Below are 13,191 nucleotides of genomic sequence, written 5' to 3'. Positions count from 1 at the left end.
CAAGGCTCTGGCAAATAGGCCAGCCAACAATCTTACTTCTTGGATTAGAAGTGAACAGAAAGGTTTTGTTAAGGGCAGGTACATCCTAGATGCTATAATAGCTGCAAAACAGAGCCACCGGGACTTCCTCTTCTTCAAGATAGACTTTGATAAAGCCTATGAGGCTTGAGTGGGATTTTACTGTGGACTCTCTGAATAGTATGGGATTAGGCCCACATTTATTCAAGCTATTTCATCTCTATTTGGGATTGCAAAATCTAGGGTAAGCATTAATCGGGATCTCTCTCCTTCATTTCCTCTGAATAGGTATGTTAGACAAGGGTGCTTTTTGGCCCCCTTTCTCTTTACTATTGTAGCAGATGGCTTACTGTACTGCTTCAGGCTCTATGATAAACCATGCCAAGATAGGATTAGAACTCTTATAGCCCCCCCTCCCAATTGGCTCCTACAAGAAGGTTGTCGAAAAATTCCTAATGGGAGAGTGTCCAGGTTACTAGGTATCCTGATGGGCTTTGGGGTTACCATCCATCAGAGATGGCAATGGATTAAAGAAAGGCTAAAGAGAAATTTTAATAAGTGGAGAAACTATCAGTTGTCTCTGGCAGGTAGGATCATGCTGCTCAACACATTTCTAATTCCAACTTGTTTATTCTCTCTCTTGTTGGAGACCCTCACAAAAAGCCATAAATGAAATAAACTCCCTATGTAGGAATTTTTTGTGGTGGGTAGGGGAGGATCCTATGCAGTATAGGATTCCTAAAGTCAAGTGGGAAATTCATATCCTACCAAAAAAAAGGGAGGGCTTGGAATCATCAACTTTAATGATATGGTTGATAGACTAACCTCAAAATGGATAGTCAGAAGCTTGTTCTATCCTGAAGAGGACTAGTCTTAGTTATCACTCAAAAATCTAAAGGATTTTGCATTACAAAGCCTCCCTAGATGGAAAAAACTTCCAGCCACAACTCTCTTCTTCAGCAAACATTAGATCAAGCATGTTGGCTCTCCCTTGGTAAAAAGCATGTGGAAAGCATGGAATCGAATTAAAGGTAAGCTCTCTCCAAACCCTAACTTCAGGGATTCTACAAGTATCAGCAAAGAAGATTCAATATGGTGGCCATTCCTTCATCAAGAAATAGAACCAGAATAGTACAGGGGTTGGCTTTATCCCTGGCCAAGAAACTTATCAACATCTGTGTGTTGAAATTTACAAAAACTTTTGAATAAAATGTATTGTAAAAATAATCAAATGAAATGAGTATGTTACCTTAGGTGTTGGAATGCTTGTTGTAGTAGGGGTATTCTTCTTCTTCATCATCATCGATCATATTTATTCCAAGTGAAATAGTCTTTGACTTCCGTGGACAATTCAATGCAATATGTCTAATCTCTTTGCACCTGAACCACTTCTTTGAATCATTGCTATTATCGTGTTGAAAATCATCAACCTTGGTATCAATATCTGTGTTATTGCCATTGAGGGATTTATCCAATGATTTTGGAAAGGTCTAGGCTTCAAAAACTTTGATGTCTAGGTTTGGGGTGTCATTGCTACCTTGGGAATGTCATTTTTCTTTTCACAATTAACGGCGAAGGAAATAGTCGAGCTAAGAGAGTGCAGTCGAAATATGTTCACTTCTGATTAGGTGGAGAGGAAAGATAAAAAAGTAATTCTTGAGTGTGCTTTTAAACTTGGGGTTCTCTCTTGGTTAAGCTTCTTTATCCATGATTAATCTACTATAAAAGCCAATAAGTGATTTCGCTCAAATTGATTTATGGGCTAAATCTACTATAAAAGCCAATAAGTGATTTCACTCAAATTGATTTATGGGCAGTTCCACCTCCATTATAGATTACTGTCATGAGCCAATTCCTCCCTTGTATGATGCCGATTTCATCCATACAAACAGATCAACAAGAATTGAGGAAAACTATTTTTTATTAAGAAGGGTGGTTCTTAGCTTCTCAGAAATGGTTTTGGGAGACAAGGTGACATAAATTGGTAGTTCATTCTCTGGCTCAAAAAATTCTCATAAACCCAACCTTCGTCCAAGAGTCCTTAAGCTTTTGTCTTCTTTAACCTCTAGATTTTTGTGAGTTTTGCCTTAAAGTATCCATAGCTCTAATACCACTATAAAGGGACATCATGTACTTCTTGAAGAATTCACTTATACATACATCAAAAGGAGCAAAGCATAGAATTACATCAAAATGAAATTATATGCGTACTAACAGGAAATGTTCGGCGTGCTAATAGAAAAAGTTCAACGAACAAAATGAAATTATGTGTGCGCTGACAAGAAATGTTCGGGGCGAGCCGATACGTATAACTAGAAAATGTCTGGATGATTAGCATGTGGTTGGTTGCAGGCAATTATGAAGGACAACAACTGGTGCATGTACATTACAACTCAGAGGGCTCAGAGGGAGGCTCGGGTGCGCAGATCCAACAAAGGTTAAATCACTTGGAAGAACTAGGAGATTTGATCGATGTGACTTGCTTGCTTGCACCCAAATGACTAAGGTCTTGATTAGCACCTAAATAGAGTACCAATTTGCTCTAATTTGGGTTCCAAATAACCCTAAAATTCTACTCTCTTCTAAGATCTCCTTGATTAGTCAAATTCTCCTTGTTTTTGAGCTTTGTTTTCAGATTAATCCCAATTAAGTACATTTTCTATTATTATATCCTATTCCTTGATTAAAGGCCCCAATTAAGTACATTTTCTATTACTATATTTTATTACTGTATATCCTATTCCAAGCCTATTTTCTACTTTGTCGGAACAAAATGCTACTCTAATCTAACTAGATTATGAGATTTTGAGCCTAATCTAGGAAGTAAAAATCAATGATGATTGAAGAAAACCCAAGTCAAATAATGTGCGCATCAACCCACTCAAGTTGGTCAGCTTTTTTCTACTCTAAAACAGCGCTAAGCACAAAATTAAAAGCAAAGATACCAAAACCAACACAAAAATCAACATGAAAAATAAGCAAACACAACCTCCAAATTTGAACATCTTTCGTACTGTGCCATACTATACTCAAGCAATGGTAGACTTCACTGGGAAACACGTGAATATGTAAAATTTTGAATTTATAGATATTTCTTTGTTTAATTAAAATTAATAAATTTGCACTACTAGGGATGCGTTGTTAATACCAATTTTACCATCACCAGAATTGATATAAAGGGGGTATCTCTCATTAGGGACAGGATTCATGACTTGTATAAATAGATTTACATAATACTTTTACTTGAATTAATAGACTTGCATAAATAGGGGTACGTTATATAGTTGGTATTTGGGAGAATATGTGCTTTTGATTTTATGGGTAAACAGACTGATTAATTAATCTTTTACAAAAGGGCCACAAAAAATGTAAAGAAGCACACTTTTTATTTCAATAAATTTTTTAAAAGCACCGCACCTTTTCTAGAGGTGTGACACAATTAGTCTCAAAAATGCAAGGGTACAATACAAGTGTAGCTTTGCCCTGTTGATGATCCAAATTTACCACTCTCTCATGGATGCCTTCAGTCCGTCCATTGAGAGTTAGTTTGCCAGTAGCAGTGCCTGGTCCTTTTTTGTCCGTTGCTTCAGCTGCCAATATGAAACGTTCGTACATCATCATGACCTCCTTTTCATGTATACTACAAAAAAGCAGAGAGAGCAAAGCAAAAGCAAAAGCAAAAGCAAAAGCAAGCAAGCAAGCAAATTCACACGATACTGCCCCCCATTTTCTCCACTCGCTTCTACATACACATCACAAAACACTGCCCCCACCCCACCACTGGGGGGGCAGGGACAAGTTGGGGGGCGCTCCGGTTCTGGGCGGGCAATGCCAGCCATTCCCAAGGCTGATTGCCAAGAACCAGAGTTCCATCTCCCATTGCCTCCTGTCTTCAGCAATGCCAGCCGGAGGCAATGTTCCCATGGCACTCCCTTCTCCATCTCTGCACAGAGAAAGACTCATTCCTCCACTCACTTCTACACATCACAAAACAATGCCCTCCAGTTCTCGGCAATGCCAGCCATCCCCAAGGCATTCATTCCCTACCTCCTATTCACTCCATCTCTACAAGGGAGAAAGACATTGAAAAACAATGCCCACCACTGTGACCCCTTTCTCTCACATCATTATCGCCCAAAGAAAGCCATACACAGCAGGATCCCTGTCACCCATTTCCTACTCTTCAATTATCCCATTCTTTGGAACACCCACAAAGAAAAAGAAAGCCTGACATGATGGAAGACACCCATTGCCACCAGTTTTTGCTGCTCATGATTAAAAAACTGCTAATGCCACATATCTGAGTGTGTGTTTACCTTTCTAAAGATGACATTCTCCTTCAACTGACTCGGCGGGAGTATGCGGTTCTTGATTAACTGGCCCTCCACTTTCAGTGGACCTTTTGGTTGTAAACTTGTCTGCGCTGCCTTGGAAATTTCCCTGCTGAACATAGTGATTGAAATGCTTTAGTATGCTTTACCATAGTGTTCAAGAGCAGTTTTACCATCCTGATTAAGATGTTGCTTATCCATAGAGAATAAAGAACAGTTTAGGATTAGCACAAACAATAAAAGTGGTTGGTGAGCATACTAGAGTTCACAATAAAGAACACTTTAGGATTGGCATACAGAGTTATCATTTACACCTGCATTTGCCGGCAAAGACACATGTACTCACGAGTTTCTTGAATGATTGACATCTAGGTTTTCTTTAGATTTTGCTTTCTTTGTGCTTGTAAGGAAGGCAGACTTGTTTATGCCATCTTGGATCTTCGCATCCATTCTCCTGAGCTCTACCACCTGTGAGAAAAAAGAAGCCTAGCGTCAAAACCAAACCCTAACAACATTGACTTGAAACCCTAATACTCTGGAGGGAAACCCTAATCAATGTATGAAAACCCTTATTCACAAAAAACCTTGATACAGCAAGGAGAGAGACCTCCAAATTCATAAAATTGACTTGAAACTCTAATTAGCAAGAACCTAATTGCATAGAAATCCTTATCCGATGTATAGAAACCCTAATTCACAAAAACCCTAATACGGCAATCGGTTGAAGAGAAACCCTAATCCAATGTAAGCAATAAGCAGATGCTGGGAGACAAGCTTACATTGGTGCTGGCCCCCAAAACCCTCGAGGTTCTATTGATGGCGTTGGCCCCTTCGATCCTCTTCTGCCTGAGATGCTGCATCTCTTCGGGGGCTTCTTTCCCAAATGGGAAAGAAGGCATGAACTGTTTCCTGACGAGCTGCTTGAACCCTCTCCAAGATGAGTTGCTGCAGCTTCTCCCCTTAACGAAAGAGGAAGAGGCCACAACAGCAAGCTCCTTCTCCCTGCTACTGCTGAGGTATTCGTATTCATCGACTTCTGCACAGGAAAACCATGGCTCCGGATTACGGCCGTCACGGGCCTCGTCACGCTTCCATAGCGATGGCGAAGTGGCATCTTCCTGGCCATGTCTGGTGGAGGCAAGAATGAGGAAATCAACAGAATCGCTAGGGTTAGGGTTAGGGTTAGGATGCAGGATAGAGTACAGACTAGAAATAGGATTAGGACGAAAAATCGATTCAGAGATGGGGTTTCCTGCTGAGAGAAGACGAGTTCTGTCTGTGATGTTTTCTTCTTCCTCCTCTCGTCGCCTCTTCTCGCATCCGACGTCCATCACTCTCTGCCATCTCCGATTGCCAGGAAGCAAGTTGAGCATGGTTGTTCTGGATTGTTAGAACACAAGGCTGCCCTCTCCCTCTCTCCCACCTCCTTCTAAGGAGGGCAGGACGAGTTGTCTGTTGGAGAGTGAGCTCGGCATGAGGACACTCTGTTTGACTGAAGTGTTTCATGCCGGCGTGAAACAGCAAGATGACCGTTAGCTCAACGGTCACTTTGGGTCATGGGATTCTATGTACACTCTTCATAGAAAGAGAAAAATGTTTTCTCGTGAACACTACTCTAGCATCTAGAGTCTACATGTAGACTCGTAACTAAGAGGTCGTTCACATAGTGGCCGATTTGCGTGGGCAACTTGAGGTATGTAAGTGGCTAGCTTGGAGCTGCCACTCTTTTTTGTTTTCAACCTTCATTAAGAGCTACTAGTTCTGCACTTGCGCACTGTTTGTAGCACTGCCCTCACCCATGCACAGTTTGCCCCTTTGAACACTATTGCCACGTGGCTAGAGGAAAGGCAGAGGAGATAGTTTTAAAGGAGATTAGAGGAGACGCTAGAGAGAGTGACACATGGCAGGGGAAAACCTGTGCGTAATAGTATAGAGTTGCTCACTATCCATTTAAATGAATTGTATGATTTGCACAAGTGCGTAATAGAATAGAGTTGCTCACTATCCATTTAAAGGAGATTAGAGGAGATGCTACAGAGAGTGACACATGGCAGGGGAAAACATGTGCGTAATAGAATAGAGTTGCTCACTATCCATTTAAATGAATTGTATGATTTGCACAAGTGTAAGCGCAGTGAATGAATTGTATGATTTGCACAAGTGTAAGCGCAGTGGTTGGCAACTAAAGATAATGAACCAATTTTCAATGTACACAGCTCAACACTCCAATGGCCACGGGGAGTTGCTCAAACTATTGTCTCCTTCTACCACTAGTTGCCAGCATTGGTTGTCCTTTTGAAGTTTGCACATATGATTAGAATGGCCAACTGTCACTGCCCTAGAGTGCATGATTGGCATTTTTCGAATGGTCTCTAAGGCTCATTACACATCACCATCTCCCTTCTCAGCTCATTTTTGTGTTGCCTACCTTGTAAAAGTGCTTTTGAAAGCCTTCGTTCAGCATTGTCCATCCCAACACGTCATGGTCTCTCCGGTTATCCAATTAGGACATTTAATTATAGGAGGCATTCTTTTACCGAATGCACAGCAAATCAAGACAAGTCAGCACCTCAAAATGCATGCCTTAGTTGGCAAAAAAGGAACTTTCCTTCCATCATTTGTTAGATTCCATCTGAGAAGGCATTCAAAATGGTAAGTTGGCAAAAAACAAAGCTCCCTCGCCTATCTAATCCCTTTTTTGATGGATGTCATTTTCTACCATCGCTATTTGATCCCCTCCTAGAGTCCATGATGATCAGGAAAGGTTGAGGTTTGGCCTTTCTCTGGAGGAAAGGGGGAGACCAGCAGCCCCCTCTCTTCCAAGGAAAGGCCTTGGGGAAGCCTTTTCCTACACCTCAAAGGACAAGCTTGACGGCAATGATGCCATTTTTTTTTGGGCCTTCTTGCCATCAAATGGCTTGCAAATTTATTACATCCTCATTAAAAAGTACATAAAAAAGGTTGTTTTTGTATTCCTTCCTATCATTTTTGAAGGGCAAGGGTGCTTGTCAAAAGGCAACCTCGCTAATATCCAGGGGAGAGTCATTAATGGTGGAGATCATATGGCCCCTATTTGAGCTTAGCATCCCTTTCTTTTTTCTTTGGTTTTCTTTGGGCCATGTACTTAGAGATATGGCACATGCCATGAGAATGTAGAGTTGGACATGTTAGAGAGATGAGAGGAAGGGAGATAGAAATATTGAGATTTTAGGTAAACCTATGTTATTTTATTTTATTTTTTTCAAAGAAAATATGTAATCCTAAATGCTAGTAGAATTAATGAGAGTGTTCTTTTGTTTTGAATGGTACTTTTGTCCAAGAATAAAAACTCCTTTGATGGGTAACAAAAGTTTGAGGGCTTATGTTTAGGGAAGAGGAAGAATACGTGCGTGTGTGCATATGTGCGTATGTGTTTGCACGTGCATGCAAAATTACCCATCATGTAACATCATCACAAATTTGGAAAGTTCTTGAATATGCAAAATCGCCCATCATGCTATATATCATTGGAAAGATCTCAAAGAGTAGATTCCCAATCTACAATCTACGACAAATTTTGATTTGATTTGCAAAAAAAAAAAAGCCATCAACCCTTTTTGAGTCCAAAAGCTGACATGGCATTTTTTAGAGAGCCCCTTTTTTGAGTCCAAATTTTGCCTAATGATTCCTTCCTCTTATCCTTTCTTTTTGTTTTTCTTCCTTCGTCTTCATCATTCATCCCTCCTATCTATTCCTCTTCTCTTTCTTTCTCTTCTTTCTTGTTGTCCTTTTACCTCTTCTCTTTATTTTCTTTCTACCTTCTTTTCTCTTCCTTCTGTTCTTCTTTTCTTCTCCTTATTTTTCTTCTTCCACTTCCTCTTATTATCTTCTTTCTTCTTTCTTTCTCCTTTTTCCTCTTTCTTTTTTCTTTCTTGCTCCTTTCTCCTCTTTCTTCTTCCTTTCTCCTCTTTCTTCTTTCTTCCTCATTTCTCTTCTTTCTTCCTCCTTTCTCCTCTTTCTTTTTCTTTTTTTTCTCCTTTTTCTTCTTTCTTTTATTTCTCCTTTTTCTTCTTTTCTTCTTTCTTATTTCTCCTTTCTCCTCTTTCTTCTTCTTCTTTCTTTTCTTTCCCTTATACTTTTTCTTCTTCATTTTTTTGTTCTTCTATTATATTTCTTCTTTGCTTCTCTTTTCTTCTTCTTCCCTTCTCATATCTAGCTGAGTGTTACTAACTCTAGATGGAACTAAAATCTCTAACATAGACTCTTCCTTTTAGTGGCCACAGAGGTTTTTACATGCTACCATCATGATAATAGCTTGGTAGAGAGTGCCCACCAATGGCCACACAATGCTCACATTAACCCCTTCCATCTATTTCATTTTGAACTCTCTCTTGTGTTCAATCTTTTGCAATCTCTAGATAAGCTTAATGATCTCTTTCGTGGTCCATCCTTCTTTTCTCATAATGGTCTTCCATTCTTTAAAAAAAGTTGCGTGAATCCTCCATGGATCAATGATCCTTATCACCACACTTCTTGCTCTTCCTATAGAGTTGAATCTCCTTTTATTTATTGCATTCTCCCTCTTTGCAATCTTTAGATTCTTCCCTCAATAATAGGCTCAATCTCCTTTTATTTATTGCATCCTCTTCTCTTTGTAATCTTTGGATTATTCTCTTAATAAATAGGCTCTTATTTTTTCAATACTTGTAATCTTGCTTATATAATCATGTTATTGCAATTACTAAAAGCATGCCCATCTATTTTGTAAATGTAACAATCACTCTCTCCTTGATGGGGTTGGGAATGGTCTACATATATACCATTGAAGGGATTTTTCAATGAAATTAAGCAAGTTATAAGGTAATTCTTTGATCTTTTCTACTTCTTCCTCATATCATATGATCTGATATATACACGTGTAGCTAAGATGTTCCTTCTTCCACAAAAAAATACAAGTGGAATTCTCATTTCTCCACACCTTTAATGTTGGTAGCATATGAACATGGGCTTATGATAAATATGCTAGCTCTATGCTTTGATGCTGGTAGACTATGAATAGGGGCTTATGAGAAATATGCTAACTCTTTACTTACTACATAAAAACAAGAGTTGGACATGGCTGCACTCTAAACAAGCATAAATGTGTGAATATGGCAAGTGGAGTAAGAGAAAAGAAATGTGAATAGGGAATTTGAGGATATATGATTAGGTATGGGCGTGAATGTATTCATAAAACCCTAAGATTCCTTCAACTAATAATTATCTTTTGCATAATGGTCGTCTTCCCTCTCCACAATGAGTGCCTCCATAAGATACACCTCCTTGGGCCTTTTCATACATAGCTTGGAGTTTCAATTGGCTAGGAATCAATTCCCCTTTTTCACTTCACACTTATTTATTCCAACAGTGTCTTCCAAGAAATAACTAGTGTAGGCTATAGACAAAGGCTAGGACTAATTACACAGTTTCAAATTTGGCAACTAGTTTTTGAAATGGGAAACGCTCTAGCTTGTTATGCTCGCTTGGATTCTAGGTTACTAGGATGGTATATCCAGATGTGATTAGATAAGAACCACTAATGTGCAAACAATCCCCTTGCTCTCCTCTAGGTTGTTTTGCTCTCCTCTAGGTTGTCTATTTCTTAGTAAAGAGAGAGAGTGAGCTAGGGTCACATAGTTTCTTCAAAGCAAATGCTTACATTAACCCCTTCCATCTATTTCATTTCAACTCTCTCTTGTGTTGAATCTTTTACAATCTCTAGATAAGTTAATGGTCTCTTTCTCAGTCCATCCTTCTTTTCTCACAATGGTCTTCCACTCTTAGAAAAAAATTGGGTGAATCCTACATGGATCAATGGTCCTTCTCACCATACTCCTTACACTTCCCATAGATTTCAATCTCCTTTTATTTATTGCAATCTCCCTCTTTGCATTCTTTGGATTCTTCCCTCAATAATAGGCCCAATCTCCTTTTATTTATTGCATCCTCCCTCTTTGTAATCTTTGGATTCTTCTCTCAATAATAGGTTCTTATTTTTTTCAATACTTGTAATCTTGCCGATATAATCATCTTATTGTAATTATAAAAGCATGCCTATCTCTTATGTAAATGTAACAATCACTTTCTCCTCCGTGGGTTTGGGAATAGTCTACATATATACCATTGAAGGGATTTTTCAATGAAATGAGGCAAGTTATGTGGCAATTCTTTGCAAGTTACTAAAAGCGTGCCCATCTCTTTTGTAAATGTAACAATCACTCTCTCCTCCGTGGGATTGGGAATGGTCTACATCTATACCATTGAAGGGATTTTTCAATGAAATCAAGCAAGTTATGTGGCAATTCCTTGATCTTCCCTCCTTCTTCCTCGCATTATATGATCTGATATATACACATGTGGGCTAAGATGTCCTATCTCTTCCACAAAAAAATACAAGTGCAATTCTCATTTCTCCACACCTTTGATATTGGTAGCATATGAATAGGGGCTTATGAGAAAGATGCTAACTCTGTGCTTTGATGCTAGTAGAATGTAAATAGGGGCTTATGAGAAATACGGTAACTCTTTGCTTACTACATAGAAATAAGAGTTGGACATGTGTTAATCCAATTCTGGGATTAACAAGAGCTACCGCCATTATCTTACATCAAGGAGTCATGGTAGATACGCCAAAGGGTCATACATTCAAGATACCAAGCAATAGTGTTCAAGCTACCTGTAATGGTGTGACGGAGTATTTATGGTGATTCCCGCTTTAAGAGCGTGTGGTAGTAAGTTAGGATGAAGTCCTAAGTGATGTACTTCATGGATATATTATGAGAGTAGTCATTGTAATAGCATTAGGCCTCTTATGAGCCTAAAGTGCTCGGTCGGCCATAGTTTAAGTGAGTGTGAACACTTATGGCCATGTATATAAGTGCATTTCTCTCATAATACAACATACTCTCCCAATTGAGTCTTGCTCTTGCTAATCTCTCTTCCTAATGTATGCTAGTGAGTGTGTGAGTGAAGTGAAGTGAGAGGAAAGACGAGGACCCATAGTGCAACACGACAGTGTGACAACGCTCATGGGAGAGATGGTGGAATTGCTTCATAAGGAGTTGTAGAGCTTGGAGACCTCAAGGGTTATGAGCTCGGTCAATGGAAAGATCCTCATGACATTGCGGCTCACCAGGTAATCTCTTTTTAGATGTGTTTCAAGGAGGGTTAGGGTGAGCCATAACAACATGGCTACACTATAAATGTGTGAATATGACAAGAGGAGCTATGCAATGTGAAATGGAGTAAGAGAAATGAAATGTGAATAGAAAATTTGAGGGATAAATTATTAGGGATGGGTGTGAATGTATTCATCAAACCCTAAGACTCCTTCAACTAATAATTATCGTTTACACAATGATCGCCTTCCCTCTCCACGTTGAGTGCCTTCATAAGATACACCTCCTTGGGCCTTTCACACATAGCTTGGAGTTTCAACTCATTAGGAATCACTTACCCTTTTTCACTTCACATTATTTATTCCAAAAGCATCTTCCAAGAAATAACAAGTGTAGGCTATAGACAAAGGCTAGGGACCAATTGCACGGTTTCAAGTTTGGTAACTAGTTTTTGAAATGGAAAATGCTCTAGCTTGTTGTTCTCGCTTGGATTCCAAGTTACTAGGATGGTATCCAGATGCAAATAGATAGGAACCACCTACTATGTGCAAACAATCCCCTTGATCTCCTCCAAGTTATCTATTTCTTAGTAAAGAGAGAGAGTAAGCTAGGGTCTCATAGTTTCTTCAAAGCAAGTTGCTATTGTGCCCACCTAAATGCCTCTTAGATCTATGCAACTCAAGTGTTATTTGTCACTTTGATGAGGTTAAAGCTCTCCTCCTTGGTAGTAGGCCTCTTCACACGTTTTCCCTCTTGCTAGTATGCTTGCTAGTTGACCTCTGCTCATTGTTTTTCCCTTCACACTACTTCCCTCGTGCTAGTGTGCTTGCATATCTTACTTGTGTTTAGTAGAAGTGGAGCTATTGTAAAAATCATGAGTGTCCCTTCTATTCTTTTTCCATGATTTATTATGCCACATTTTGTTGTGCTTGCCTAAATTTGTGGTGAGAGAGGAGTAACGTGTAGTAGGCAATTGCTTAGGTGTTGAGATGGACTCATTTGTTGCTCCAACTTGAATCAAATTCTCCAACGACTGTGTGAGGGATTGTTGAGATTACATAGTGCTTCAAAGAGAGAGAGAGAGAGAGAGAGAGAGAGAGAGAGAGAGAGAGATTGCATAACATGATAATGAACGAATTATATGCATGCTAAGCCTTCCACCATGTACAATGCTTTTATAGGCGCTAGGGCCCTATCTTTTGTCCCTTAATAAGAGGTGGTTCACACCAAAAGACCTAAATAACCTTTCATACCACTGAGACTCTGACTATCCCAACTACCCCCCCCCTCGGACTGAAGATGGTGAGACCCAAACACAAAAGAAGTAACCAACCTCCAACTCCATCACATCACTGCAGAGAGGCGACTTAACTATGCGCACCTCACGTGCCATGCTATTCCCTCAATAAACCTATGACCAAAGCTAAGATTATTGCTTAGTCACCCCCTTGAATCCTAACCGACATAAGAATACATCTTTGCCTTTTATAGGATCAAGGCTTTACATCGAAGCTGAGATTATTGCTTCGTCACCCTCTCGACTCCTAACTAGGATAAGAATACATCTTTGCCTTCTATATCATCAAGGCTTTACAACATATCCAAAAGACATAAAAATAATCAAATCCAGGGTGACCCTAGGCAAAGAACCCTACTAATAAAACTAGAAAATGATTTTTGGAAGTTTTAGTAACTCCCCATGGCAG

At 39.5% G+C, this 13,191-nt stretch overlaps 1 protein-coding gene across 3 annotated transcripts; it reads right to left on the bottom strand.

Annotated features, from left to right (window-relative positions):
* Nucleotides 1–3,387: 3,387 nt before the first annotated feature.
* LOC147623063 (uncharacterized) lies at nt 3,388–5,845 on the bottom strand. Of its 3 annotated transcripts, none has more exons than XM_086821101.1 (4): nt 5,129–5,842; nt 4,696–4,817; nt 4,335–4,458; nt 3,388–3,608 (listed from the first exon to the last, which is right to left on the bottom strand). In XM_086821101.1, the coding sequence occupies exons 1-4, from the start codon at nt 5,720–5,722 to the stop codon at nt 3,561–3,563; spliced, it is 888 nt and encodes a 295-aa protein (XP_086677227.1). In that variant the 5' UTR covers nt 5,723–5,842; the 3' UTR covers nt 3,388–3,560. The 3 variants fall into 3 exon arrangements, with proteins under 3 accessions (XP_086677227.1, XP_086677226.1, XP_086677228.1); XM_086821100.1 differs by having other exon boundaries at nt 4,335–4,461; nt 5,129–5,841; XM_086821102.1 differs by lacking the exon at nt 3,388–3,608 and having other exon boundaries at nt 4,353–4,458; nt 4,664–4,817; nt 5,129–5,845.
* Nucleotides 5,846–13,191: the final 7,346 nt, after the last annotated feature.

The sequence above is a fragment of the Cibotium barometz genome, chromosome 27 (assembly GCF_041138505.1).
Source record: "Cibotium barometz isolate CiBa-2024 chromosome 27, ASM4113850v1, whole genome shotgun sequence".
NCBI classification, from domain to species: Eukaryota; Viridiplantae; Streptophyta; class Polypodiopsida; order Cyatheales; family Cibotiaceae; genus Cibotium; species Cibotium barometz.
Note: the sequence above shows the minus strand (reverse complement) of the source record. Positions and strands in the feature narration are given on the sequence as shown.

Bases quoted from the DNA above. Each gene is read 5' to 3' on its own strand.
- LOC147623063 (XM_086821100.1), bottom strand. From the start codon at position 5,722: ATGCTCAACTTGCTTCCTGGCAATCGGAGATGGCAGAGAGTGATGGAC. The intron at 4,818-5,128 runs GTAAGCTTGTCT...TTTTTCTCACAG, and splicing joins TTTTGGGGGCCAGCACCAAT to GTGGTAGAGCTCAGGAGAAT. The intron at 4,462-4,695 runs GTGAGTACATGT...CACTATGTTCAG, and splicing joins GTCAATCATTCAAGAAACTC to CAGGGAAATTTCCAAGGCAG.